Here is a 26,481-nt window from a genome sequence, read left to right on the forward strand (position 1 = left end):
TAGCTTTTCTGTGTCATCACTCAGTCCCCTTTATAAATGAAGTCCCAGGCAAAGAGCAACTGCTTACTGCTTACTTTGGATGTAGTCTGTCCCTTTTTTTGTTTCTTAAGGTGGAAGCTAAAGTCATTGATTTGAGATTTTTTTTGTTCTTATATAGGCATTTACTGCTATTGATCTCCCTCTAAGTACCATTGTCATTGAACCCTGCAGGTTTTGATATATTATGTTTTCCTTATCATGTGGGTAAAAATACTTTATACTCAACCTTTTGATTCCTTCTTTGACTCACGGGTTATTTAGAAGTGTGCTACTTTCAGATATTTGGGGACTTCCTAGATATCATTTTGTTATTGAATTCTAATTTAATTCTGTTGTCACTAGAGTATATAGTTTGTCTAATTCAAATCCTTTCAAATTCACTGAGCATTGAGTTATAGGGAAGAATATGATATATTTCAGTAAGTTCTTTGATCTTAAAAAAACTTCTTAAGATTTTCTTTAAAAAGAATCTATGTTCCACTGTTGTTGGGTGGAATTTTCTGTAAATATCAATTATATCAAATTGGTTGATAGTGTACATATTTTCTATATCATTGCTGATTATCTGTTTAATTGTTCTACTTGTTCTTTCAATCCTTGTGAGTGGGGTTTCTCTAGTTTCTTGCAGAGCTGGTTTCTCTAGTTCTTGAAGTTCTATCATTTTTTGCTTCATGTATTTTGAAGCACTGTTAGTAGGTGCATAAATGTTTAGTATTATTGTGTTCCTTTTGATGAATGACTTCTTTATCAGTATGAAATATGATTCTTTTCTCTCTGGTGATTATTCTTTACTGTAAAACTACTCTGATAATATAATAGTCACTCCAGCTTTCATTAATGTATTATTTTCATTTTTTTATTAAGGTGAAGTTGACAAAAATTGTCTATATTTACACTGTGATGTTTTAGTATATGTATATATTGTGAAATGATTAAAGTGAGCTAATTAATCAACCCTTGTTAGGATTAGCGTAAGCATGGCATATCTTTTTCTCTTCTTTTATTCTTAACCTATTTGTGTCATTATATATAAAGTGTGTGTGTGAGCGTATGCATTTATGTTGGGCCCCATATAGTTGGATCTTTCTTTACCCAAACTGATCATCTCTGCCTTTCAAGTGGGGTGTCTAGATTATTTGAAATTCATTATGATTATTAATATATTTGGGTTTAATTCTAAGATCTTGCTATTTTGTTTTCTACTTGTCTGTTCAATTCTGTTATTTTTTTCCTCTTTTTTCTGCCTTTTGGATTAATTGAAAATTATGATTCATGTTATTTCCTTTATTAACTTATTAATCATAACTCTTTTATAGTGTGTGTGTCTGTTTTTAAAAAGACTGATCTAGGGCTTAACTATCTATCTTTAAGTTATCTCTCTATACCTCTAAGTATACTATACAATTTAGTATATGATATAAAATACTGAAAACAGTATACAGCCACTTCCCCTTTCTTGAACTTTGCTCTATTGTTTCCACATATCTTACATTTTTATATGTTATAAACCTCACAGTATATTATTTTTGCTTTAAACATTCAGTTTTCTTGAAAGAGATTTAAATAATAAGAAAAAATTATTTTATAATTACTCATGTAGTTAACTTTTCTGGTGCTATTAGTTCCTTTGTGTGTAGATTCATTTTCATCTGATAATATTTTCCTTCTTTCTGAAGGACTTCCTTAAATATTTCTTATACTGCAGGTTTACTGGTGATGACACCTTACAGCTCTTATAAATCTGAAAGCAGTCTTTATTTTTCCTTAATTTTGAAAGATATTTTCACTGGATATGGAATTCTAGGTTGATTTTTTTTTTCTTTCAGTGCTTTAAGGATATTGTTGTACTTTCTTCTGGCTTGTATTGTTTGTGAAAAGAAGGCTACGTCATTTTTGTGTTTGTTCCTGTGTACTAATTGTGTCTTTTTTTTCCTGGCTAATTATAAGATTTTCTTTTCATCACTGATTTTAAACAATTTGGCTATTATGTGCTTGATGTAATTTTCTTCATGTTTCTTTTGCTTAGGGTTCATTGTGATTTTGGGGCCCATGGACACATCACTTTCATTGCATCTTTAAAATTTTCAGCTTGTATTTCTTCAAATATTTTTTCTGTTTTCCCTGCTTCTCTTCTTCTTCAGTGATTCATATTACATATATTGAAGTTGTCCTAAGCTAACTGGTGCCCTGTCCATTTCGCTCTGTTATTTTTCTCTTTGTGCTTAATTTTGGATAGTTTCTAATGCTATGTCTTCAAGTTCATTAATCTTTTTTCTTCAAAGTCAAATCTGTTGTTAACCCCATCTATCATATTTTTTAACTCAAAATTGTAGTTTTCTTCTCTAAAAGTTTTATTTTTTTAAAAAAGATCTCTTAATTATCTTTCATATCTCTACTCAACATGTTTGATCTTTCCTCTAGCATATTGAACAAATGGAATACAGTAGTAATAATGACTTTAATTTTCTTTTTTATTAAGTCTATCATCTGTGTCATTTCTGGGTCAGTTTTGGTTGATTTTTTTTTTCTCCTCCTTATTGGTTGTATATTATTTGCATGCCTTATGACTTTTTATTGGATGTTAGATGTGGTAGATTTTAACTTGTTGGTTACTGGGTATTTTTGTATTACTAAAAATGTTCTCGAGCTTTGTTCTACCAATGGCTGTTAATTGGAAGCGGTTTGATCCTTTCAGGTCTTGATTCTAAACATTATTAGGATCAGAAAGAGGTTTATTATAGACCTAATTTTTTCCCAACTACTGAGTCAGAACCCCTCTAGGTACTCTACATGATGCCCCTTGACTAATGTGGTTTTCCCTTCTGGCTGCTGGGAACAGCAACTGTTTCCAGCATGGGGTATTACTCTAATCCTTCTGGCAATTTTTTACTCTAGTCTTGGGTACTTTTCTTACACTCTCACACTGATCGTACTCAGCTGAAAACTTGAGGGAGACACTCTGTAGATATCCAAACTCTTTCTCTCTTTATGTGGCTTTAACCACTTGGACCTCTGCCTTGCAAACTCTTGGTCTGTCTAGATTCTTAGCACCGTCTCCTCAACTCACTGGGTTTTGCCTGTGTTTCCTCTTTGTAGTGTCATGGCCTGATAGTTGTTTTAGACAATGGTAAGGCTCACCTCCTTTGATTCCCATCTTTCTGTGCTTTGCTTCCTGATGTTCAATGTCTTGAACGGTGCTGTTTCATATACTTTGTCCATTTTCTAGTTGTTCAGGTGGGAGGGTCAATCCAGTTTCTGTTACTCCATCTTATATTGAAATGCATATCTCTTCGACACTATCCTAACTTTATAGATGAGTAAAGAAGAGGTGAGAGAGCTTAAATAACTTGCCAAGGGCACAGCACACAGGCAGTAAGTGACATAGCTGAACTTGAATATAAATTTTTCAGACCCCCCCCAAGATAATGCTCTTAATCACAAGGCTGTAAAGATTTTGTGTAATATGAATTGATGTGTTTAATAATTGATGTATTTACTAGTAGATGTTAAACTAAGAAACACTGGCAAATTTTTTGAGTGGAAATTGCTTCCCTTTTCACCCTTTTAAAGATAAATGCAAGGAACGTGAAGAACGAATAAATCGAGTTTCATCTGCAAATGAAATTGATGTCCGTGCCTGTCCTCTTAACCCAGATGAAAACAAAGGCACTATAATTTGGTATAAAAGTGACAGCAAGACACCTATATCTGCATCACAAGACTCCAGGATTCATCAGTACAAAAATAAACTTTGGTTTGTTCCTGCTAAGGTAGAGGATTCAGGACATTACTATTGCGCAGTAAGGTAAGAAAGGAATTAATATGTTACAAACATGTCTTCTAGGTACCTGCAGCAAGTAGTTAAGGACAGAAAATTCTTTTAATAATGCTTAATTTACCTATTTTACTTCATTTTAGAAATTCATCTGACTGCCTCAAAATTAAAATAAATGCTAAATTTGTGGAGAATGAGCCTAACTTGTGTTATAGTGCAGAAGCTTTATTTACACAGAAACTACCCCTTGGAGGAGATGGAGGACTTGTGTGCCCTTATTTGGAATTTTTTAAAGATGAAAATAATGAGTTACCCAAAATACAATGGTATAAGGTAATTTTATTTTAAATATGGTATTTTACTTTTCCAGCAAATAAAATAGTTCTCTGGACAATAGACTGAATCTGCCAAGTGCCTTTTTCTTTTGCATATTGTTTTCTCTTTAGTGGTGAAACTTAATAGGGAATCTAAAAAGAATTATAAGACTGCATTCATTTAATTTGAAGCTTAACTAAAATCTTACCTGCTGTTGTTTTAATTTAATTTAATAAAATACAACTGAGAAAAGTAATAGAAATAAAGATGTTTAAAGAGAAGGCTGATTATAAACTCAAGGTATTTAAGAGATAACTATTTATTACAAAATACATTATTTTGTGTTTTGTTAAAGATATTAAGTGGTCCTCAAATAACCTGGTAGTTTCTGTAACTGTCTTAAAAGTGGGTTGACGAGCATTCCGTAGAGCACATCATGTCCTGGTAACTTTAGTCTATCTAGTCTCGTGGAACTTAAATGGGGAATCATCTTGGAGAGGTTAAGAGATACAAAATACATAGTATCAGTGAAGAAATGAAGTACAGGATTAATGAGAAACTACATAGTATTACTATTCTTTCCTCAAACATTTTTTCTTACAAAATAAATCTGCCTTCACTTGCTTTTGTAGCACAAGGCTCATAGGCATAAAAATTTAGTATTGTAGAAATATAATTTAACTTTTGACAAAAAAAGAAGTGCAATATTAAAATGTATTATATGCAAGGAACTTTTCCAGTCACTTTTAAAAAATGTAACATTTGCTAATGTGAAAAAATGGAGTTCCTTTTGCTGGTAGATTGGGGAAAGTTATTAACTGGTTTTCAATGCTTCTTCTCTGTCCCTTTGTCTAGGATTGCAAACCTCTACTTCTTGACAGTATTCACTTCAGTGGAGTCACTGATAAGCTCATCGTGATGAATGTGTCTGAAGAGCATCGAGGGAACTATACTTGTCGTGCTTCCTACACATACTTGGGAAGGCAATATCCTATTACCCGGGTAATAGAATTTATTACTCTAGGTGAGTCATAGTTACAGCCCTGCAAGTTTAGATCTGGGAAGACCCAGAGACCATAATCTAATATTACTTTCATTGTTTATGGAAGGAACGAAATCCAAAACAAGATCAATGATTGCACAAAGGTCATGTGGCTTTAGTTTCATTTTTTGGTTACTGTATACTATGTACTGTTTTTCATTCCTGCTTCAGACATAGTGCTAATTAAACAGAGACATTATGAGCTATATTTTCCAGCTGATCTAGGAGGCTTGTTCTTTGACTTGTCTCAAGATGGTTCTTCCAGAGAACTCTGGGGCTCCCTCTGGCTGGTGTATGGGAATGTTCTGAGAGCCTGCACTTGGGGAGTCTGAGTGTCTAGCAACAGGGATTGTTGGCATGATTGGCGTGGATGCTAACGGGCTCTGGAATAAGTTATGCTCCTAGAATCTATCTCCTGTTCATTCCATGTTAGCTGTTACTTAACTTCTTTAAGCCTGATTCCTCCTTTATAACAACATGATATGACCTCCCAAGTTTGTTGGAAAGATTAGAGATCAGGTATGCTAAACTTGTGTGCCTGGTGTAAATCAGTGCTTAGTGCAAAACAGGTGTGTAACTAATAAGTATATGATGATTGTTCTTGTTGATTTTCTTGGGGCTTTCAATTCTATATTAACCATATTTCATAATAAAAACTATTTTACAACAAATGAAACAAAATGCAGTCCTACAAATTACCTGGGAATGGGCAGAATGCTCACCTTTCTATAAATATCAAGATTTTGTAAGCTTTAAGTAATATAAGAAGAGTTATTCTAACCAGAACTTTTTTGCAAGTTAAAGAGGTGTCTACTAGTAAATAGGCTGGGACAACAGGTGTAAATTGGGACTATCCCAAGGAAGCTATATGATCACCCTACTTATAGCTACATTTTTCTAATTCTATAATGATTTATTTTTTCAAAGATTAATTTTATTAAATAGAATTAATTCCTCGCCTTGGTTCCACAAGCATCAGTGAATCCTAATTTTCAGTGGTCTTAGTACCACAACCATGCTTTTGAGTTTTTAGCAGCCTATCCTTCTCATTGAATAGCTCTAGTTGTCTTTCCTGAGATAGAGCACCTAAACCAGCAAGTAGAACTCTAGGGAGAGCTGGGTACTAGGGAATTTTTAAGATAGGTGAAGTGTATTTTAAATACTTTCTGTCTCTTTTTCTGATCCCATTTGTAGAGAAACGATATACTCTGCTCAGGGGTGAGGTAATGTTTTATTTTCTTCCCAAGGCCCACCCTAATGATGCTTAGTGCTTTTTGTTCACGCCTGGATTCAAAAGTATTTATTGAGCATTTACTGTGTGCCAGGAAGTGTTCTAGGTATCCATTAAGGAGTATACCTAATATACAAAAGAGATAATATCTTGCCCTCATGGCATTTATTTAGTTTCTTTTTTCTTTTTGGACTGGGGAAATACTGAGTGTTCAAGTTTATAGTTTCTCATAGTTTCTTTTTGGCCACAGATCAACGCTCTTATTTATAAGCAGCCAATTTTCTTATAACTAAGAGCCAGATTAATTTCTGGGGCTCCTTGATACCTTTTTATCTATTTTAATAACTTATGGCATTCTTCAATAACCCTATAGTTTTCACTGTTGGGTCATTATCAAAGTTACTAAGTACAAGCAGGTCTAACACTGACTAGTTCATCTGATCAATAATGTCCAGTTCAAGAAAATGTCTTTCCACTACTACTGACTCTCCTAATTTGCTTAAATTTAAGAGAGGCACCTGTCTGGGGACACAGGCTCCTGGTGATGTGTGTTTTTCCGTAGCACCCAACTGTGTGGGTGCAGAAGGGTGCAGCTTTGCAGCGGGTGTTCACAGTTTGCTGCGGCCTCTGCCTCAGCTTTCTTCCTTTACTTTTCACCTTCCACCTCTTGCCACATATGCCTTGAGCACTCGAGGGAATATCTGGCCAGATGCCATTTAGTATATTTTGCTAAGTGTTGTCATCACTTGAGGTTCTGATCTATAAGAGACTGACCAGCCCTGTGGATGTCTTTTTTGCAGAGGAAAATAGGCCAGTGAGGCCTGTGATTGTGAGTCCAGCTAATGAAACGATGGAAGTAGACTTGGGTAAGTGGGCTCCCATCAGGATACGCTGAAATCATTATTTTTTGAAGTCAAGAATAAGTCAAGAATAAATTGTACCTTTACCACATATTCACTGAATATATCTGTAATTAATGGGAAAGTGATGCAAATTATATCTTAAAATATTTATTTTTTAATTTCTTGCCTCTGTGGCATAAATCCAGCCATGTCTGGTTTCCCTACCTCCACTTTCCTATGGACACTCATTGCCCGTGAAAGCACCAGCCGAAAGCCGAATTCAGAAGGCCTAGAAATGAGAAATATAATTTATTTGACTGCTATCACATGGATAGGGATATCTTATGACCAGAGCTAACTTTTTAGTCAGAAGAGTAAGCTTAAAAGCCAAAAAGATGATAGTAATTCTAGAAAAATACTTTTCCAAGTTAGTGAAACTTTTTATTTCAAGAATAAAGAACCTTATAAGCATCTAGACTTGCACTGTCCAATACGGTAGCTACTAGCCACATATAGCTACGCACATGTAAAATTAAATTGTCAATTAATTCATTTAGTTAAATTAAAAATCAGTTCCTCAGTCACAGTAGCCCTATTTCAAGGGCTTAAGAGCCACGTGTGACCAGTGACTGCCAAATAAATAGCACAAATATAGAACATTTCCATCATCACTGAAAGTTCCCTTGGAAACCACAAGTCCAGACATCAAAACTTATTCTTGCATTAAAGGAACAAAAATCAGGCTTGCCTTGGAATTCTCTTCTGTAATAGTAACTGCATAAAAACAGAGAACAACCGTACTGTACAGAGATCACAAGGTACACATTAGTGACCTATGAATGCTGTACTTGGCCAATATTGCGCTTGTTATATATGGTGGAACGTAATATAAAGATATTCTTAGACATAACCAAAGATGTCCAAACTTGAAATTACATATGGGCCAATAGAATCTAGAGCTGTGTTTCTTAACCTTTTTTCCTTTAAATCGTTCCCCTTCAGAGCCTAAAAAGGCTTTTTTCCCTTAATTTTCTTCCCTTCTCAGAATTCCAGTCCCATGGTCTGTTGTATATCTGTTCGTATGCTCTGGTCCTTTGGAGGGCTCAAACCATTGTAATATCTAAGATTTTCTTGCCCTTCCCCAGGAACTCCTTTTACAGTGTTCGTTGTAGCCCCTGTTGAGAATGCTTGCTCTGAAAGTGTATTAGAATAATTGCAAAAATTAAATAAGATAATCTGAGAACATTTTTAAACAATAAAGCAATATACAAATCTGTGTCATATGTGCAAATTACTCGTGGAAGGCAGGGAAGGACAGGGAGACGCACCATTTTCCCCAAAACTTCCAGATAACAAGTGTTTTCAGTTAGTCATCGCTAATTGAGAGAGGAAAAAATAATCCATTTAAATTTCCATCTGCATTTCTTGGATTCATGGTGAATTAACATGTTTCTCATAAGCTTAGCTGGAGAGTAGGTAGACTGGTACAACCTCCTTTAAGAGAGGGGGGAGTGACTTTTAAAATATGTTTCTCCTTTAATTCAATTCTACTTCCAGATTTGTATTCAAAGTAATACTGCAAGACATGTATAAACACTGATGTACAAGGATGTTCACTGGAATATTAATCATCATAATGAAAAGTGAGAAACAAATTGTGTTCAGCAATAGGAAAATAATTGATCATAGAATACCTGTATTATGGAATACTAAGCAGTCAAGATAGAGTCTATTCTGGAAGGCTAATCATGTGGACCGAAATTCTGAACCCCACAGTCATTAAAAAATAGTAGGCAATAAGACCCTATTTTAAGAATTGCATATGTTCACAGAGAAGATAAGGAATGAGATAAATAAAGTTACTAATAGTGGTTATCTCTGGGTGGTGGGTTTAAGGACAATTTTTCTTTGTGCTTTTCTATAATTTAAAATGTTTATTCAATAGCCATTTATTAATCTAGGCATTTAGATAGATCACAATAAAAATCAATTAATCTTATGATTAAAAATATATTGCTTTGCAGGATCCCGGATACAATTGATCTGTAATGTCACTGGCCTGTTCAGTGACTTGGTCTACTGGAAGTGGAATGGGTCCGACATTGATGAAGATGATCCAGTGCTGGGGGAAGATTATTATCTGTATGTATGCTAAGAGCCAATCACATTTTGATATTAAATTCCATGTCATATTTTATTAATACATAAGCTTGATGGTTTAACCTAATAGCAAGGGTTAGTTGGCAGTTGCTTGGTCCTAACCCTTTGGTGACCATTTTCAGTTTTGCTAAGCTAAGCAGGATTTATAAGATCTTGTACATTTAAGGTAAAAAAAATACACGTCATTGTGGTGCAAATTCTATACCATTTAGAAGCCTTTCTAGTGAATTCAGTTATACATATTGCAACATTCCAATGAGGCACTTATCCTGAATTCCTCTTCAAGTTTCTTAAGTAATTTAGAAAAGACTCATTAAATGGGGCCAAGAATCAGAACCCTGCTGCTCTGAAGTCTCTACTGGCTGTTACCTTTCCTTGCATCACCTGCAAGGCCCTTTGTTATCCGCCCCAATCTACTCTTGTTTAATGTATTCTTCTCTGTGCCCCATGGAGACCAGGATACACATGTCCATATTTTTCTGCTTGGAAGCTGGTAATTTGAATTTGATTTCTCACTACTGAGTCTGCTACTGACAATGGTCTTAGGGCTATAAAATCTCAGATAGCGTTGCCAAAAGTCTGATTGTTTGGATTGTGATTAAGGTGGGTGATTATTTCAGCTTCAATTTATGTTACAAATAAGGAAATATGTCAGCTCTACATGTCTTATTTGTAGTTGATGCAATTAACTTACTCTCTCTTTTTTGAACAGTCTGGAAAATTCTGCAGACAAAAAAAGGAAAATACTCATCACAGTGCTTAATATTTCAGAAGTTGAAAGTAGATTTTATCTCCATCCATTTACCTGTTTAGCCAAGAATACATATGGCATGACTGTAGCATATATCCAATTAATACATCCAGGTAAACAACAAACGATTTGAAATGCAATTTTATTTTACTGTAGTAAGATTCCATAAGGTTTGCAATGCTATTTCCTCTGCCTGGAACACTCTTCCCTTCTTCACCTGGATAACTTCTGCTCTTCTTTCACTCCTCAGCCGAACTATCTCTTCTTCTAGGAAGCTTTTCTGTCCTGCCTGTCCTTAACTTAGCTGTCTGTCCAAACAGACCAGGTTAGGTGCTCTGTTATGTGTTTCCACAGCATCATTGTCCACTCACAAGATCTACTGTACTTAGTTTTCTTTACTTGACTGTAAATTCTGTGATGGTGCTGACCATTTATCTCACCAATTATTTTATTTCCAGGGCTGGTAGCAACTTAAGTCTGATACATTGTCAGTACCTAATGAATATTTTTAAGTACTGATTACATGATCAATATGTAGGAGAAGCCTAAATATCCACTGTTTTCATCTCTTGGAATAATCAAAAACAATATTGAAAACATTTGTGAAATATTTTAAGATAATTTGTGGTTTGATTAAAATAGGGTATTGTAAGTGTGTACGTGGAGGAATATCTAAAAGAACCTACTATTAGAATTAGTAAGTGAGTTTAGCAAGCTCACTAGAGTAATCTTGCTCTATACATACATGCACACACAGAGTATATATATAATTTCATGTATGTCTAAATACAAGTAGCATACAAATAGAAATTGCATTTATTAATAAAAGATAACATTTATAGTAACATCAAAAATTACAAAATATCTAAGAATAAATCTCACAAAAGCTGTTCAAGACCTAAGCAATACAAATCAAAAAAAAATTGTTGAGACAAATTAGAGAACTAAACAGATGGAGGGATATACAACATACACAGATTAAAAGACTCAATATTATAAAGATGTCAGTTCTCCCCAAATGAATCTATAGATCTGTAGATTCAAAACAATTCCTCTCAAAATCTCAGCAGTTTCTGTGCAAGTGTGTGTGTGTATGGGTGTGTTGTGGGCACGTGTGTAAATGGACAGATTTATTCTAAGAGTCACGTGGAAGTGTAAGGACCAAGAATAGTCATGGTGGTCTTAAACAGGAACACTAAATCTGGAGGATTTACACTACAGACATCATGATCTTACATGAAGCTATGGTAATTAAGACTATAAATGTGAACTATTGATGGGCCAGTTGGATATTGGTCTGGAAAATGATATATCTTGATTTCTACTTTGTACCAAAATCAGTTCCAGATGGATTGAAGATCTAAAGTGGAAAAGGAAAATAATAAAGCTGTTAGATTCTCTTTTTTGGGTGCCTGCATGGTCTCTGACATTTAGAAGCCACTTTGTTCTTCTTTCTTCTTCTAATTCTTCTCTAGCTCCTCCCCCTTTGCTCTCCCCTCTTCACCTCCCCCTCCTCCACTGTAATCATTGGATGAATAATTAGAGAGAGGCCAGGAGAATGTGGAAATATGAAACCTTCCCTAAATCCACCCCCCACACCCTTTTACCTTCACCCCAGCTTTTGGCTTTTCCTAACTGACTCTCCTACCTCAGGGAGCTTGTGTAAGTTTTTGAGTGATTTTTGACTTTTACTTGTTTTACTATGAATGCTCTATCCTATGGTCTTCGGTATTTTTTCTGTGTTATTGTATATTATGCTATTTAGCTGGAAACTTAATAGAATGTACCTTAGTTTTATATGGTCCATGCTAGATTGCTTTGTACATTAGTACATTAGATTGTTAAGTGAGAATAAGGAATGAGTTAATATTGTCTGAATGTAGACCAATCCCAAATATGGTTTTTCTGGGATGAAGATGTTCAATTTGCTATGCTCAAATTTTTAATTCTTTTTCGTTCTAATGTTTTTCCCCTCTTTCTGCTGTAGTCCCTGATTTCCAGAAGCACATGATTGGGATATTTGTTATGTTAACAGTTGTAATTACGTGCTCTGTTTTCATCTGTAAAATCTTCAAGATTGACATTGTGCTTTGGTACAGGGATTCCTGCTATGATTTTCTCCCAAAAAAAGGTATAATTTTGTGTTCTATGCAATATTTTCTTGTTGGAGGAGGAGATAAGAGATGTAGAAAATAACTAAGGGGATTTTTACTCAAATTTTAAAATGAAAGGTGGCATATATAAGAATAGTAGCTATTCTTACACATAATTATTGTTTCATAACTGACTAGGCTTAATATCATTGTTTTCTAAATTTCTTCTTTAGCATTTATATTGGTAAGGTAAACAGAGGTTTAGAGTATCTGTTTATAAATTCAGTTATTCAGAAGCCATTGTTGAGGACTTGCTCTGTGCTGAGTAGGATAGACATAGATCACTCTCTGATCTGCCTTCAAATAAATGACTAGATTTTCATGCATCGGGGAGGCTCTCTCTTTCTCTTTTGCTTAAGTTTTGCAAAAAACTAATACCACAATAATATATAAAAGGAAGAATGGATTGAATTCAGGGCTGAGACATTTGGGGAAGAAAATGAGAACAGGGAGAAAAGGATCATTCCATCCTGAGAGTGTGAGAGGTGGCTATCCCATACAATATAAAAACAATGTTGTAATAAAACGTGATATATAGGAACCTTGTAAGAGATGAACACTTTAAAAAGATGGACTACTTTTGGTATTGCTGCTTCAATCATGCTGTTGTACAAAAAAAGATTAATAAGTCATTATGAAATGCATGTTTGTGATATTGACTATCAAATCTCTTATTTTTGCTTTTGGTTCTAAATACATTACATTTTTCCTTTAGCTTCAGATGGGAAGACCTATGATGCATATGTACTGTATCCAAAGACCCTTGGGGAAGGGTCCACCTCTAACTCAGATATTTTTGTGTTTAAAGTCTTGCCTGAGGTCTTGGAAAAACAGTGTGGATATAAGCTGTTCATTTATGGAAGAGATGACTACGTTGGGGAAGGTATGTATATAATGGAACAAAGTAAAGGCGTATTGTTGTAAAACTAATTGCTAACATCTGGGTTTCATCTTTCTAGAAGGCTATGGCATAGATGCACATATTTGACAATTTAAAAACCTCTTCAGTGCTATATGATGGCAATTTTCACATTTATTAAATACAAAGTATTCACTTCTCTCATATTTTGTTGGAGCAATAATTAAGTGATTTTTACTTAGTTTTGGGAAGTTAGTACTTTACAACTGATACAATAAAATAGGAGTAGTGTAGAACAAATGATTTAACAAGAAGTTTTTAAAAATTCTAACTGAAAGTTTTATGGGTTCTAAATGAAATTTTCAACTTTTGAGGGCCAGCTTTTGGGTTGGTCTGTAAAATGGGAAACGCCTTTAATCTTAAGCACAAGGCAAGAAAGAAGCATTAGGGGATGGACTGGAAGAACCTTGTGAGGTTTTGGTTCTGGAGAGAATGATTATAAATTGACATTTTACTTACTATGCTTTACTTCATGTTTTTCAGACATTGTGGAGGTTATTAATGAAAACATAAAGAAAAGCAGAAGACTTATTATTATTTTAGTCAGAGAAACATCAAGCTTTGGCTGGCTGGATAGTTCATCTGAAGAGCAAATAGCAATGTACAATGCTCTTATTCAGGATGGAATTAAAGTTGTCCTGCTTGAGCTGGAGAAAATCCAAGACTATGAGAAGATGCCAGAATCCATTAAATTCATTAAGCGGAAGCATGGAGTCATCCGCTGGTCAGGGGACTTTACAGAAGGACCACAGTCTGCAAAGACAAGGTTCTGGAAGAAAGTCAGGTACCACATGCCGGCCCAGCAACAGTCGTCTTCAGCCAAACACCAGTTACTGTCCCTGACCGCTAGGCCGAACTCTGTGGAGAAGCTGCAGAGAGAGGTTCACCTGCCTCTTGGGTAGCGTGGAGAAGCCTGCCAAGAGCTCTGTGGGTGCCTCTTGTCTCATGGCATTGCAGGCTGGCTGTGCCTCCTGCTCACTGGTACAGTCATAAAATGTACCTGTGTAGTCCGTTATCCCTGAGGTCACCTGGAATCAGATTGTTCAGGGAGAAGGACATGGTGACAGTAGCAGGCCAGGGTACTTCAGAGAAGAGGGCTTGGGAAGGCCTTAAGAAAGGCAACAGATGGCCTCTCTGAATGTGTAACTGCTGAGGAAAGGCACAGAGACGGCAAACTAGACGAAAGAACATGCAGGAGATGGTCACCATCTATAGATGGTTTGATGAAGTGGCCCACAGCCCAAGGGCAGGGCTGTGGCCCTGTCTGGGGACTTTGTAGTGTCACTGGCCCTGGAGTGGCTCTCCTGTGTGGGGCTGCAGGTGAAGTGAGACTGACACCTCACAGAGGAAGATGGATGTATTCTTGGAGAACGCTCCATTTGCTTGCATTTTCCATACACATCCACAGCCAGCAGTTTCCAAAGATTGAATTTTACTTTATAGACCTTGAAAACTGTCATTTCAGTGAACAAAGAGATTCTCCAGGATTCCAAGGTTTTGAAATCATCTTAGCTTTCCATAGGAGAGACAGAATTTTAAAAGCAACAGGAGCAGGGATTGATTGATCCACCTCTGAATGTTTTCCTCTCTGGCATAACCATCCAGTTCTTCCTTATTCTTTTGCACTGTCCTGGGCTCACTGCTTCTTTGGAAGGACAGCTTCCCAGTGGCTTCCTCCCTTGCTTTCTTAAGTTTTCTTCAGCTGACCAGAATTTGACTGACATTCAGAATTCACCCCAAGTTCATAGTCCTCAAGAGACTTTGCCTAAGAGCTTACTCTCAAACCCTCTCTCTCCCCCATGGGTCAGTGGCACTGACTGCTGGTGACCGCTCTCGGGCAGGGTTGTTCTCTCCCCACCAGAGTCTGTGCTCTTGGAGGAGGAGGCTGTGGCTTCGTCTCCCTGTCCCTCCCTGCCTTCCACGAGTAATTTGCACATATGACACAGATTTGTATATTGCTTTATTGTTTAAAAATGTTCTCAGATTATCTTATTTAATTTTTGCAGTTATTCTAATTTTCTACAGAGAGGAAGTGACCTATTTTTTAAAAAAATCACACTCTAAGTTCTATTGGACCTTGGACTGGAACTTCCGTTTCTGGCTTCTAGTCCAGTGCTCTGAATACTTGATATCAGGTCAATAACTGTGCCCCTCACTCTCACCCCAGCACTTTTGTGAGAAGAAATGATTTTCTAGGAGGCCACAGAGTCTAGGAATGCTTCTGTTTAAGAAAGCAAATTCTAAACTTTTCAGTGTTAGAATTTACAGAAATGATGTTTAGATTTTATGAAAAACTTTTCTACCTTCATATATTTTTCTCCTAAAGTTAAATATCTCTTAGTCAACTAAAAATGAAAAAGAATTATGTTTTTCTGGTATACAATTTTTTTAAAAAAAATTTCATGAGAGTCTTCAGCATGATTAGAGAAACCCTGGAAAACCGCAAAGCCAAGTTCAGGTGCCACTTATTGCAGGACACGTGAACAGTTTTAAAAGTTGTGTGAACATGGACAGGCCTCCCGGTTTTTATATTTTTACATTCTTAATATCTAATATTATGGGTGGACACACATTTTTATTTGGAATAATATTTTTCCCCCAAAGTTGTCAGAACGAGACACCAACACACAGAATTTAATACCGACTCTTCCCTTTCCATCTGCTGTGTCCTGGGCCCGGTCTGACAGCACTGACTGACAGTGCTGTGTAGAGCCGCCATTCTGAAAGATAGGGCATCATTTTCATTTGGCAGCACACATGGACTGCAGCCAGAAGTCTATGGGGGTGGAGTGAGGGTGTCACATCCTGAAAGGTCTATTAGGTGCCTTAAATTTTTAGTTTTGTTGATCATTTTAGTCTGTCATCTAGAAAATGTGTTAGCATGTACAGTGCCAAAAAAGCAAGCCAATTCTGAAACTTAGAATTATCGACCATGTTGGCCAGAAAGTGGGGAGGAGTTGACAACCAAGAATTTAAGGAGGAACAGGAATCAACAGATAAGCCTGGGTGAAGGGGCATCCCAAGCAGAAAAGTGCAATGTCATTCCCCTTACTTCCAAGGGCTGGAGTTGGGGGCGGGGAGGGAGGAGCTACATTCCTAGTTCCCTATGAACTTTCTTTTACTTACTGTCTTTCCCTCCACACCAAAACAAACTTTTTTAAATGCCTTCCCCATTGGTAAGATTTTATTGCACTTTCTGGTGGTATTTTTTTTTAAGTCAGCGTTAGTATTGAAGAAGAGTTTGCAAATGCAGCAAAGTATTTAATTACCAGTTGTTAAAACTGGGTTAGCAGAATTTATACTTCCCCTTTCCTGCCTTTCTTTTTATTTTATTTGCAATAAAAGAAAAGGTATTGAGCCATTTTTTTAAAATGACATTTTTGATAAATTATGTTTGTACTGGTTAACGATGAAGGGTTTTTTAAAAAAAACTTGTTTGTATAATTCTGTGGCAGATGCCAAATATTTTTTATATGTTAAAACACCAGATTCATGTACAGCATACATCATTGATCAATAGACTGTACTTGTTTTCCAATAAAGCTGTCAAACTTTGCATTGAGTGTTATCATTGAAAATCTCTTTCTTGGCCTGCTCTGGCCACAGCTCACCTGCACATTCCGAGGCCTGAACAGGTGAGGATCCCTTATGCAGAGAGTTCTTTGTGGGGATGGGGGGAGAAGGAGAGTGGAGGTCAGAGGCCACTGGCCAAACAATGAGCCCTAACTCCCCTTGTGTAGCCTCACTGGACTCCATCTGTTTACTAGCTTCTCAAATGGATTACAATGTGTCATAGTATTAACTGTTTATTGACTTATTGTCGTTTTACCTGTCCAAAAAATGATAAAGGCAATATTTGTATAGACTTTTATGTTTTTCAAAAGTCTTCCATTTATTTTCTCTTTTAACATAGAAGGTGGGCAGAATTGTCAAGCTGGGTGTCCAAAATGTATGCTCTACAGTTTGGAAACTCTAATGATCAGAGAGCTGCTACTTAATCTGATTTTAGGAAGTCAGGATCTGGTTTGGTATTTTTGATACAGTAGGTTCCCCAAATATTAATTGAAGGAATTTTAAGTATAAATATCATACAAGTAGAAGATCAGAGATTTCCTCCAGCTAATTAGTCAAAAGAAAATCTTTTCACCTTTGAGTCTAGACTCTGGGAGTGTGGTGAGGTTGGCTTAGTGTGGGGGCCCCAAAGAGGGGTAGCAGGTAGAGAAGAGAATGAATAGGCTTGAAAGGGAGAAAGTTGTTCCTACTTTTTTTTTTTGTTTGAGAGAGGGAATATAATATAGTTTTAATGAAAATTAAGAGCATTGAGGAAAAACCACAGGGACAACAGATACGGTATTCCAGCTTCAAATTGTACCCCATCTCCTCAAACTGTGGACAGTTAAGATTTCTCAGCAAGCCTTTCAGTGGTCAATGCAGAGAGAGAATTTGCCATCAGAATTCTTTTGTTGCTTCCCCAACAGTTATAATCCAATTTTCACCACCAGAGATAATGTTCCCACCAGTGCTGTTTCTGTGGATGAAGAATAGCTATTACATGTATTGACTTCTCCTTCCTCCTCACTATTCAAGTTCTCAGAAGACATGAGAAACAGTGCTTACCTTTTTCTTTGATAGTGCTGTGCTTGTGATAAAGTAAGTAATAAACAGTTCTAAGGAAAAAAAAGTCTGAAAAAAGCTATTAAAGTCCAAATCTTCAAAATATAATTACTTAATATATTTGAGAAACAGTTCATAATGACAAGATTTGGACGAGACAAGAATTTTTAACTAAAAATGATGTTCATCAAAAACTTATTTATATCCTGGAAATTGAAAAGCAAATTGTGTTTCTCTTTTGCTAAAATAAGATGCACAAATGAGCCATTACAGTGGCAAGAATTCATAAAATAGAGTACACATGAAAAATGTACATGAGGAGACAGGTGAGAGGGGCTTTTTTTGGTGCAATAGCATTTATTTTGCAACCAAAGTGTTTGTATGTGTGTAAGTTTTTAGGGAAAGGAAGAATTTCAGGAAATAGATGATACAATTTACAATGAGTATCAACCTTTCAAAACAAAAACATGCTCATCTTACCACAGGTTGCTCAGGTTTCTTTTAGGAAGTTTGGCTGATTAAAGTACATAGATCCTGTACATTCACCTTAAATCTGAACCCTAAACATTAGCACAGTAGTCTCTAAAATTTGCAGCTGCTAGACCAGTTGAGCCTGTATCACCTGAATCTAAACTCATAGGATCTTGTTGACTTCTCTAACGTCAACCAGTTGGGAGATTAATTTACTCATAAAGCAAAGTCGATGAAGCTTGTTTTTCTTAGAACCTTTGACCTGGAAGTGATCCCATGTGTCACTGGTTTATGTGTCCACCTCTGGGAAAGGCTGCCGCTGATACCATTCCACAGGGTTTACTGGATTTCCATTAAATCAACATGTTCTGAGAATGAGAGTCCTCAGGCTTCTTTAGTGAGAGGGTGTTGCATATTTCACAGCCTGTGGGGGCTATTAATGCAAACATTGCATCTCTCTCTACTCCTGTGGTTGTTTTTGTCTCACTGGCTTTAATCCCACAGGGACCACCAGGTATAGCTTGGCCAAGAATGTGTTGATTCCTTCATAGTATTTAAAAGGAAAAAAAAAAAAAAAGAATGTGTTGAATGGAGATTACATTTTATATCCTTTCCTATGTCTTAGTGCCTCGTGGGATAACTCTGGGTGTCTCCCGACGGGCAGGGCGACAGGTCTCTGTTGAGATTATCTTACGGGGAAGTTTCAGGCAGGAATAACCTTCAGACTCTGAAGTAGCTGGGGATCACTTGGGATGTCTGCCTTACAGGAGTTAAAGAGCATGACTCAAGCAGGTTAATAATATTCCTTAGCAGCCACTGGGGACAGCTTCCACTTCTGCCACCCATGCAGGCTAACGCAGGGCATGCGGTAACTGCTCCAGTGGGATCTGTAAAGCAATGAATTTACAGGGACAATCTGAATTTATGGGGCATTTATAGGGACAATTTGGAATAGACTTACAAAGGCATTCCAGGTGATGAAGGATTTGTTAGCTGCTAGAAAATTAGGCAGAAAGACTTTCAACCCACTTCCCAGTGTGAAGCGATGTTCCTTCCTATGCTCCACCAGGGGAAGGCAGGTCCGCCCCGCCCACGGTGGCGGTACATACCTAGGCTTGGAAATGCCGCGACGGGGCTCGGGTCCCTGTCAGATTTTCCACTCTCCACGAGATCCTGCACGCTCCAGCCCCACAAGCAGGTAGACACCGGGCCGGGAGGCTGCGGCTGAGCCCAGCGCGGGTGGGTCCCTCACGGTAGGAAAGTTGTGGAGGAAAAGAGGCGGCCAAAATGTGCCTAAACGGGAGGCCAGCGAGCAGGAGGACTCCCGGGCGGGTCGCCGACTGGCCCGGTGACCTTGGGGGAGCCACTCCGTGTCTGGGCCGACGTGTGGAGCCTGCGTCTACCTGCAGGTCCAGCGGCTGTCGGTCTTCCTCCCTCCTTTCCCGCCCGCCCGTGCCAGGTAGGCCTGAGCCGGCTTCTCCCGGGAGCCGGTGATTGGGGTTTCTGCGTAGACCGCCCCGCCCAGGCGGATCCGAGGCCAGAGACGCGCTGGGGGGCACTGGAGGGGCGGGGGGCGACGCGCGCCGCACTAGCAGGGACCCGGGACTGCGGGCTGTTGGGGGGGGGGCGCCGACCATGCCCCGCTGCCAGGTGGCAGAAGCAGATGCCACCTGGTCCCCACCGCCGCCTCCCAACCACTCCCCGCTGATCCTCCTGCGCAGCGAGTCTTCGCTCCCTGCGCTGATCCTGAGGATCGGGCGCTGAGAGTGAGACGCAGACGCGGGAAGGGACCCGTCTTTGGGGAAACGCGGGGCGCAAGACGGAGGGCTCCGCGTGAAGAAGGGACGGTCACTGGCCTGGGCCGGCATCTCCGCGATCCCGAGGCGGCAGAAGCCGGCGCCCTGTGCCTGCGGGAGGGCGCGCCCCGCCCCGCTGCGCCCCTCCTGCCTCCCCTCCCCTGCCATTCTCTTCTTGCCTCTGTAGCCCACGATGGGGATGCCGTCCTTGCTGCTTTGCGGGCTGTCCATCGCTCTTCCAGCATTTGTCAGAGCAGGTACGTTCGGTGCGTCCTCAGGTTGCAGAGGCCGCCCTCGTCCCCCGGCCTCCAGGCCTCTCATTGGGAGCCCCCACGCGGACTCCTGGGGGTCGCGTGGCACCTGCGCCTGGCTGATGACTCTCCGCGATGGCCAAGCGGAATTCCGCGGAATGGGAAACAGCAAGTTTCAGTTCCAGAGTGCTCTGATGCCCAACCCCAAATGTCACCGCTGAGCTTTGAGCTTACTTTGGAGAGCAGAAGGAATTAGGCAAATTTGCAAGTCCACTTGAGTGAAGATGCTCAAATGGAGATACCACTGTCTATTTCATATGACAAAGGATTATTTTATGACCAGAGTGAAAGCAAAGAAACCATCAATAGCACAGATTTCTTTTAAAAACTACTAAATAATTTGGTATCAACGAATTTGAAAAGTTGAACCAGTTTTTTAACAATCCATTTTGGGATGAGATACCTTTCACTCAAGACAAAGTCAAATAACTGGGTGGCAGAGCAGAAAGAGAATGGGACAAGGAGGGCTCTTTTTCTCTGTGGGAGGAGGATGAAAGAATTGCAGGTCTTAGAAGAGAAGGGAAAGAGGGAAATCACTCTGAATAAGGAAGAGGTTGCTGAGGAGGAAGCTGAGTTAATTGTGTCTTATGGATACATTTGAAGAACTTGGAATTATATTAATACTTTCAAACCAGCAGGCCATTTTTAGGAAACTCCCAGACTAAGGAAACCTCCAAATAAAATTTCAAATTGGCTAGAAAATTGGAGAGGCATTTGTTAAAAGTAATGATAAATAAAACTAGAGTTTTCTTTCGTGATTAATTATTTTTGTTTCTCCGTTTCTTTCCCTAGATGTATGCAAGGACATTCATAAGCCAAATGAGATGTCTTCAGTAGGCCAGCCTTTTGCTTTTAATTGTACATACCCTCCCATAACATCTGGGGAAGTCAATGTAGCATGGTATAATAATTCTACCAAAATCCCAATATCCAAAGACATTAAGTCTAGAATTCACCAGGAGCAGACTTGGATTTTGTTTCTCCCCCTTGCCTTGGGGGACTCAGGAATCTACCAATGTGTTATAAAGTAAGTTCCTCATTTAAAATAGAAGTAACTCTTATATGTGTATATATTAATTCTTTTTGGAAAACTTTTAAATTGCTAAAAGGTGATTTTCAGTGAATACATTTTAAAACAGATTTGTAAATCATTTTTGAAACATGATATGCATCTTTTCCCATTGCAATGGTGCCTTGGGCCCACAAGGCATGTTTGTCCCTACATCATTGCTGCCATCTTTCTCATAATGCCAGAAGTTTTGGTGACAGGTAGCACATCCAGATGGGAATATATCTCCTTTCGGCCCTTTTCCTAAGGAATCTGGGCAAGGCAGAGATTTAACAGTGGGTAGGCATGGCGTATGTTCCAAACTCCACCCAAGGCCCTGTGCTGGGAAGAAATATAAATGTGTGACACAGGCCTCATGGGGACGGTGGCAGCTGAAAAGCATGTGCCCCATCAAAGGTAGCTGTTTATTCAGTTCAAGACCATCTTCTGATTTTTCCAGGGAACGTGGAAATTAGAATTTGTGTGTGTGTGTGTGTGTGTGTGTGTGTGTAACTTCAATTTGTAAAGCTTTGTAGGGCCTGAATAAAACACATCTCTAGACTAAATTTGGCCTGAGGGTCACAATTTTGTGACTTCCATACGAACTTTTGTGACCTTAACAAATTATTTCATCTCTCTGAGCCTTGGTTTTCTTGTCTGCAAAATGGAAACGACACTGGCCTGATAGGGTTGGGGTGGAAATGAACAAGATCATGTGTCAAGTAGGTACTCCACTCTCCCTGTTTTGTTTTGATCCTGCGGTAGGATTTGCTGGCCCCTTTCTGTGTCCCAGGACGGCCCATTTCCCACTCTGTTTCACACCAGGTTCCTCATTTCCGTACACCTGACAGACTCATGGTACAAAATTACTTACTCGGTGGTGCACAGTGGAAGTGGTCATTAGCCTTGTTTGCCTGGCTCCTTTCTGCAGCCTTGCTCACTAAGAGGTCACTGTTGAGGGGTTGTTGAAGTCTGCTCTCCTATTTTAACCTAGGAGGTGAATTATTAACTAGACTTGAAGAACATACATCACACAAATTCATCTGGATTTCAGAGCTAGATTTAAAATATTTAAATCTGGGAGCTGTGACATAAGGAAAAATAATCTTTCATGGAAATTAAACAGAGACACTTTCTGTCATGGAAGAAAATGAACATGAATTCTCCTAGATTGTTAACATCTAGATGTGATGCATATTCAGTAAACTGTATATTTTTACTTTGAAATAATTTCAAATTTAAATAAAATTTGCAAGAATAGTATCAAGAACTCCTGTCTACCCTTTGTCTAGATTCTTCATTTTTCTTTTATCAAGGGATTTATTTATTCAATGCATTTAACAAACTCTTATACAATATAGGGCTATCTGCCAGATACATTTGATCCTTAACAACCCTAGAAGGTAGGTTTGATTATATCCGCATTTTACAGATGAAGAAACTGAGGCACAGAGAGGTTAAGTAATTTGACAAAAGTCATCCAGCTGATAACTGGCAAGACCAGGATTCAAAACGTAGTTAGCTTCCAGCATCCATGTTCTTTGCGATTATGCTGCCTAGGGTAGATTCTTCATTTTCAAGAACATTTTCTCCCATTCACCTTATAATTTTCTTCCTCGCCATATATATGTGTATATTTTTTTCCTAAACCACTTTTTAAACCATTTAAGCTATATGCATCATACCCTTTTACCCCTTAATATTTCAATGTTTACATTTCTTATTTCCTTTCTATGTATATTTATGTATTTCTTAAATAATCACAGTATAGTCATCAAATTCAGAAAATGTAACCATCATACAATGCTTTAATCTATAGTGTATATTCTAATCTTATCAACTGTCCCCTTGAGGACCTTGATAACTGTCTTCATTGCTTTCAGTAGAGGGACCAATCCAGGATCATGTGTTGCATTTGGTTGCGACAAATCTTTAATTTCTTTTAATCTGGAACAGTTTCCCAGTCTTTGTTTTTCATGACATTGACATTTTTAAGGAGTACAGGCAATTATTTTATATTATATCCTGCTCTGGGGTTTGCCAAGTGTTTCTTCCTGACTGGGTCCAGGGTGTGCCTTTTTGGCTGGAGTGCTAGGTGAGTGCATGTGTCCTTCTCGGAGGGATACCCAGAGGCACACGGCATCCATGCCCCTGGTCAGTGATGTTCATTCTGATCACTTGGTCAAGGTGCTGTCCAGTCTCTCCGCTGTATAAATACCATTGGGCCTTTTGTAATAAATGATTTGTGAGATGCATATTGTTTTGTTGGACACAGAGGGTTTGCACAGTGCCTTCAAAATTGTTTGAAAAGATTTGAAGATAAGCTGAATCATTTGATTTTGTGATTGTTTAAGAGTTAATGAGATTTCAATCTCTTTTGCAGGGGTAGAGACAGCTGTCACAGAATACATGTAAACCTAACTGTTCATAAAAAGTACTGGTGTAATGACACTTATGGACACGGTCTACCGAGTTTATCAGACGAGTACAAACAAATACTACAAGTTGGAAATGATGACAGTCTTACATGTCATCTGAACTTCCCGAAGAGTTGTGTTTTGTATCCAATAAAATGGTATAAGGTAAAAAAAAAAAACATTCTCCTATTGATATTTTCCCTCTTCTTTAAAACCCACTTATTTTTTCTAGGTTAAGTTGTATCTTTTAAGGCAGAATTGGTAAAGAGATTTGTGTGCCTAAGATTTGTTAGCTAGTAGCTATTGATAATGTTATCCTGCTAATTATTTATTTTAAAATATTTTGTTATTATAGCTTTGGAATATTTTATTATTTGGATCTACCACCTCCCCCAGTTGTCTTTGTTTTTAGGTTATCTGTGGCTATTCTTTTTTTTCCTAATATTAATTAATTTGTTTATTTGAATGGGTACTACCTGCATACAGCTTAATAATCCAAATTGTTATGTTACCCCCTGGAAAATGTTTTTCCTGTTCCTGTTCCATATTTGCTGTGGGTCCATCACACCTTTCCCAACAGGTGTTTGCCATTATTATTTCCTTGCTATTATTCTGGCATAATGCTATACGAGCAAATAAAAATGTATATATTCTAGCCTTTCCTTTTTTATGCAAACAAAGCATCTTGAGTTCATCTTTCTGCACCTGTGTTTTCACCTTCAAACGTTCTCTTTTCTTGACTGCGTTGGCATATGCTGACATAGAAGTTATGATCCTTGGTGTGGAGGAGCACAGGCTAGTTATCTGAGATTGAAATTAGTTTTCCCTAACTGCTGATTAGCACTTGCTGGCATAACCATCTCGGTCATGAATTTTCTTTATGAGAAGGTTTTCACCTATTGAGTCAATGTCTTTAATAGTGATAGGAGTATACAAATTTCTTACTTTCTCTTAAGCGAGTTTTGGTAAGATTTTGTTTTCTAGGAAATTGCCTATTTCATTAAAGGTTTCATATATGCTGGCAAATTATTTATTATCTCTTTTAATGTCTGCTTCTCTGGTAAGTTTCACCTTTAGTCATTATTTGTTCTCTTTCTCTGTTTCTCTCTCTCTCCTTCTCTCTCTCTCTCTCTCTCACACACACACACACACACACACACACACATAATTACTTGATTAGTTTCATCAGAAATTTGTCAGTGCTATTACTCTTTTCAAAATGCAAAGTTTTTGCTTTGTTGATCCTCTCTATTCTATGTTTCATGCTCATTTAAGTTCTTTGATTTTCTTCTTTTGCAAGGAATGTGGAAATGAATGTCCTTATAGCTGTCTTGTAATGCACATTTGCCAGTGTGCTTTTCTAGGGTATATAACTATTAGCCCTAGAATTGCTAATTTGTAGGGCATGAATATGAGTAAAGTATGTAACTTTATTGAGGTTTCCAGATTGCTTTACAAAAGTTTTTATTAGCTTATACTCTCACCATGAGTATTATAGATTTCCTAAAACCTTTTGTAGACATTGTATTTTAAGACTTTGAGTTTTTAAAATTTGGTGGTATGAAATGTGCCTTATTGTTGTTTTACTTTGTTTTTTCTTAATTATTAATGAAATTTATCACTTTATAAATATGTTTATTGTCCATTTTTGAATCTTCTTCTGAACTGCCTACTTAAATCTTTTGCCATATTTCTTTTTTTCTTTTTCTTTTTTTCTGCCATTTCTTTGCTAACTTATAGCAGATTTTATACATTTATCTATCCCGGGTACCAAATTTGGCATGCATTTAAAAAAAACCATTTCACTGAAGTATAACATACATATAGAATGCATCAATCTGGCCAAGTGCAGTGGCTCACGCCTGTGATCCCACCACTTCAGGAGGCTGAGGCGGGAGGATTGCTGCAGGCCAGGAGTTCAAGACTAGCCTGGGTAATATACTGAGAACTCATTTGTACAAAAAAAAAAATTAAAAACACACCAGTCATAAGTGAATGAGCTTGATGGATTATCAGAAAGTTAATACCCCTTTTAATTACCCCCTCACATCAAGGTCAAGAAAGAAAACATCACTAGCACCTCTTAAGGCCTACCTCTTGCAAAAACTATGCCTCCCTAGTCCCCAAATATAACCACTCCCCTGACTTAACACTATCATAGATTAGATTTGCCAGTTTTTCAACTTTATTTATTTTGAATAATATTATATGTGGTATTTTGTGTCTAGCTTCTTTGGCTCAATAACAAACCAGTGAGAATCACATATGCTGTTGCAGGTGACTAGAGTTCATCCCTTTTCATGGCTGTATAGTATTTCATTATTATTATTATTATCAGACTCCAGTTATTTCCAGTTTTTGAATATTAGAAATAAAGTTGATATGAATATTCTTATATGCTTGGTTCACTCATAAATGCAGTTTTTGTGAACTATTTTATATAAGAGTGAAATAGTTGGGTCATAAGGAATATGTTCAAAGCTAGTAGAAAATGCCAAAGCATTTTCAAAACTGATGTGCCAATTTACAGTTCCAGCAGAGGTCTATAACATTATTTCTGTTCCTATATCTGACAACACATGGTATTATTAGTCTTT

The 26,481-nt window shown here is 37.7% G+C and overlaps 2 protein-coding genes across 12 annotated transcripts in view; both read left to right on the forward strand.

Moving 5' to 3' along the window:
• The window catches only part of IL1R1 (interleukin 1 receptor type 1), a 74,811-nt gene extending 58,028 nt beyond the window's left edge, over positions 1 to 16,783 (forward strand). For all 11 annotated transcript variants that reach the window (XM_045550310.1, XM_045550314.1, XM_045550316.1 and 8 more), the window contains 9 exons: positions 3,610 to 3,844; positions 3,958 to 4,147; positions 4,985 to 5,153; positions 7,203 to 7,268; positions 9,269 to 9,386; positions 10,117 to 10,268; positions 12,143 to 12,286; positions 13,024 to 13,191; positions 13,711 to 16,783. In XM_045550310.1, the coding sequence (XP_045406266.1) occupies positions 3,610 to 3,844; positions 3,958 to 4,147; positions 4,985 to 5,153; positions 7,203 to 7,268; positions 9,269 to 9,386; positions 10,117 to 10,268; positions 12,143 to 12,286; positions 13,024 to 13,191; positions 13,711 to 14,129 (1,661 nt within the window). In that variant the 3' untranslated portion in view covers positions 14,130 to 16,783. The remainder of the gene's footprint in view (positions 1 to 3,609; positions 3,845 to 3,957; positions 4,148 to 4,984; positions 5,154 to 7,202; positions 7,269 to 9,268; positions 9,387 to 10,116; positions 10,269 to 12,142; positions 12,287 to 13,023; positions 13,192 to 13,710) is intronic.
• A 2,645-nt stretch (positions 16,784 to 19,428) lies between these two features.
• The window catches only part of IL1RL2 (interleukin 1 receptor like 2), a 45,044-nt gene continuing 37,991 nt past the window's right edge, over positions 19,429 to 26,481 (forward strand). Inside the window, exons 1-4 of the mRNA XM_045548914.1 lie at positions 19,429 to 19,510; positions 20,296 to 20,365; positions 21,212 to 21,446; positions 23,851 to 24,049. Of these exons, the coding sequence (XP_045404870.1) occupies positions 20,302 to 20,365; positions 21,212 to 21,446; positions 23,851 to 24,049 (498 nt within the window). The 5' untranslated portion in view covers positions 19,429 to 19,510; positions 20,296 to 20,301. The remainder of the gene's footprint in view (positions 19,511 to 20,295; positions 20,366 to 21,211; positions 21,447 to 23,850; positions 24,050 to 26,481) is intronic.

This window comes from Lemur catta, chromosome 4 (genome assembly GCF_020740605.2).
Source record: "Lemur catta isolate mLemCat1 chromosome 4, mLemCat1.pri, whole genome shotgun sequence".
NCBI lineage: Eukaryota > Metazoa > Chordata > Mammalia > Primates > Lemuridae > Lemur > Lemur catta.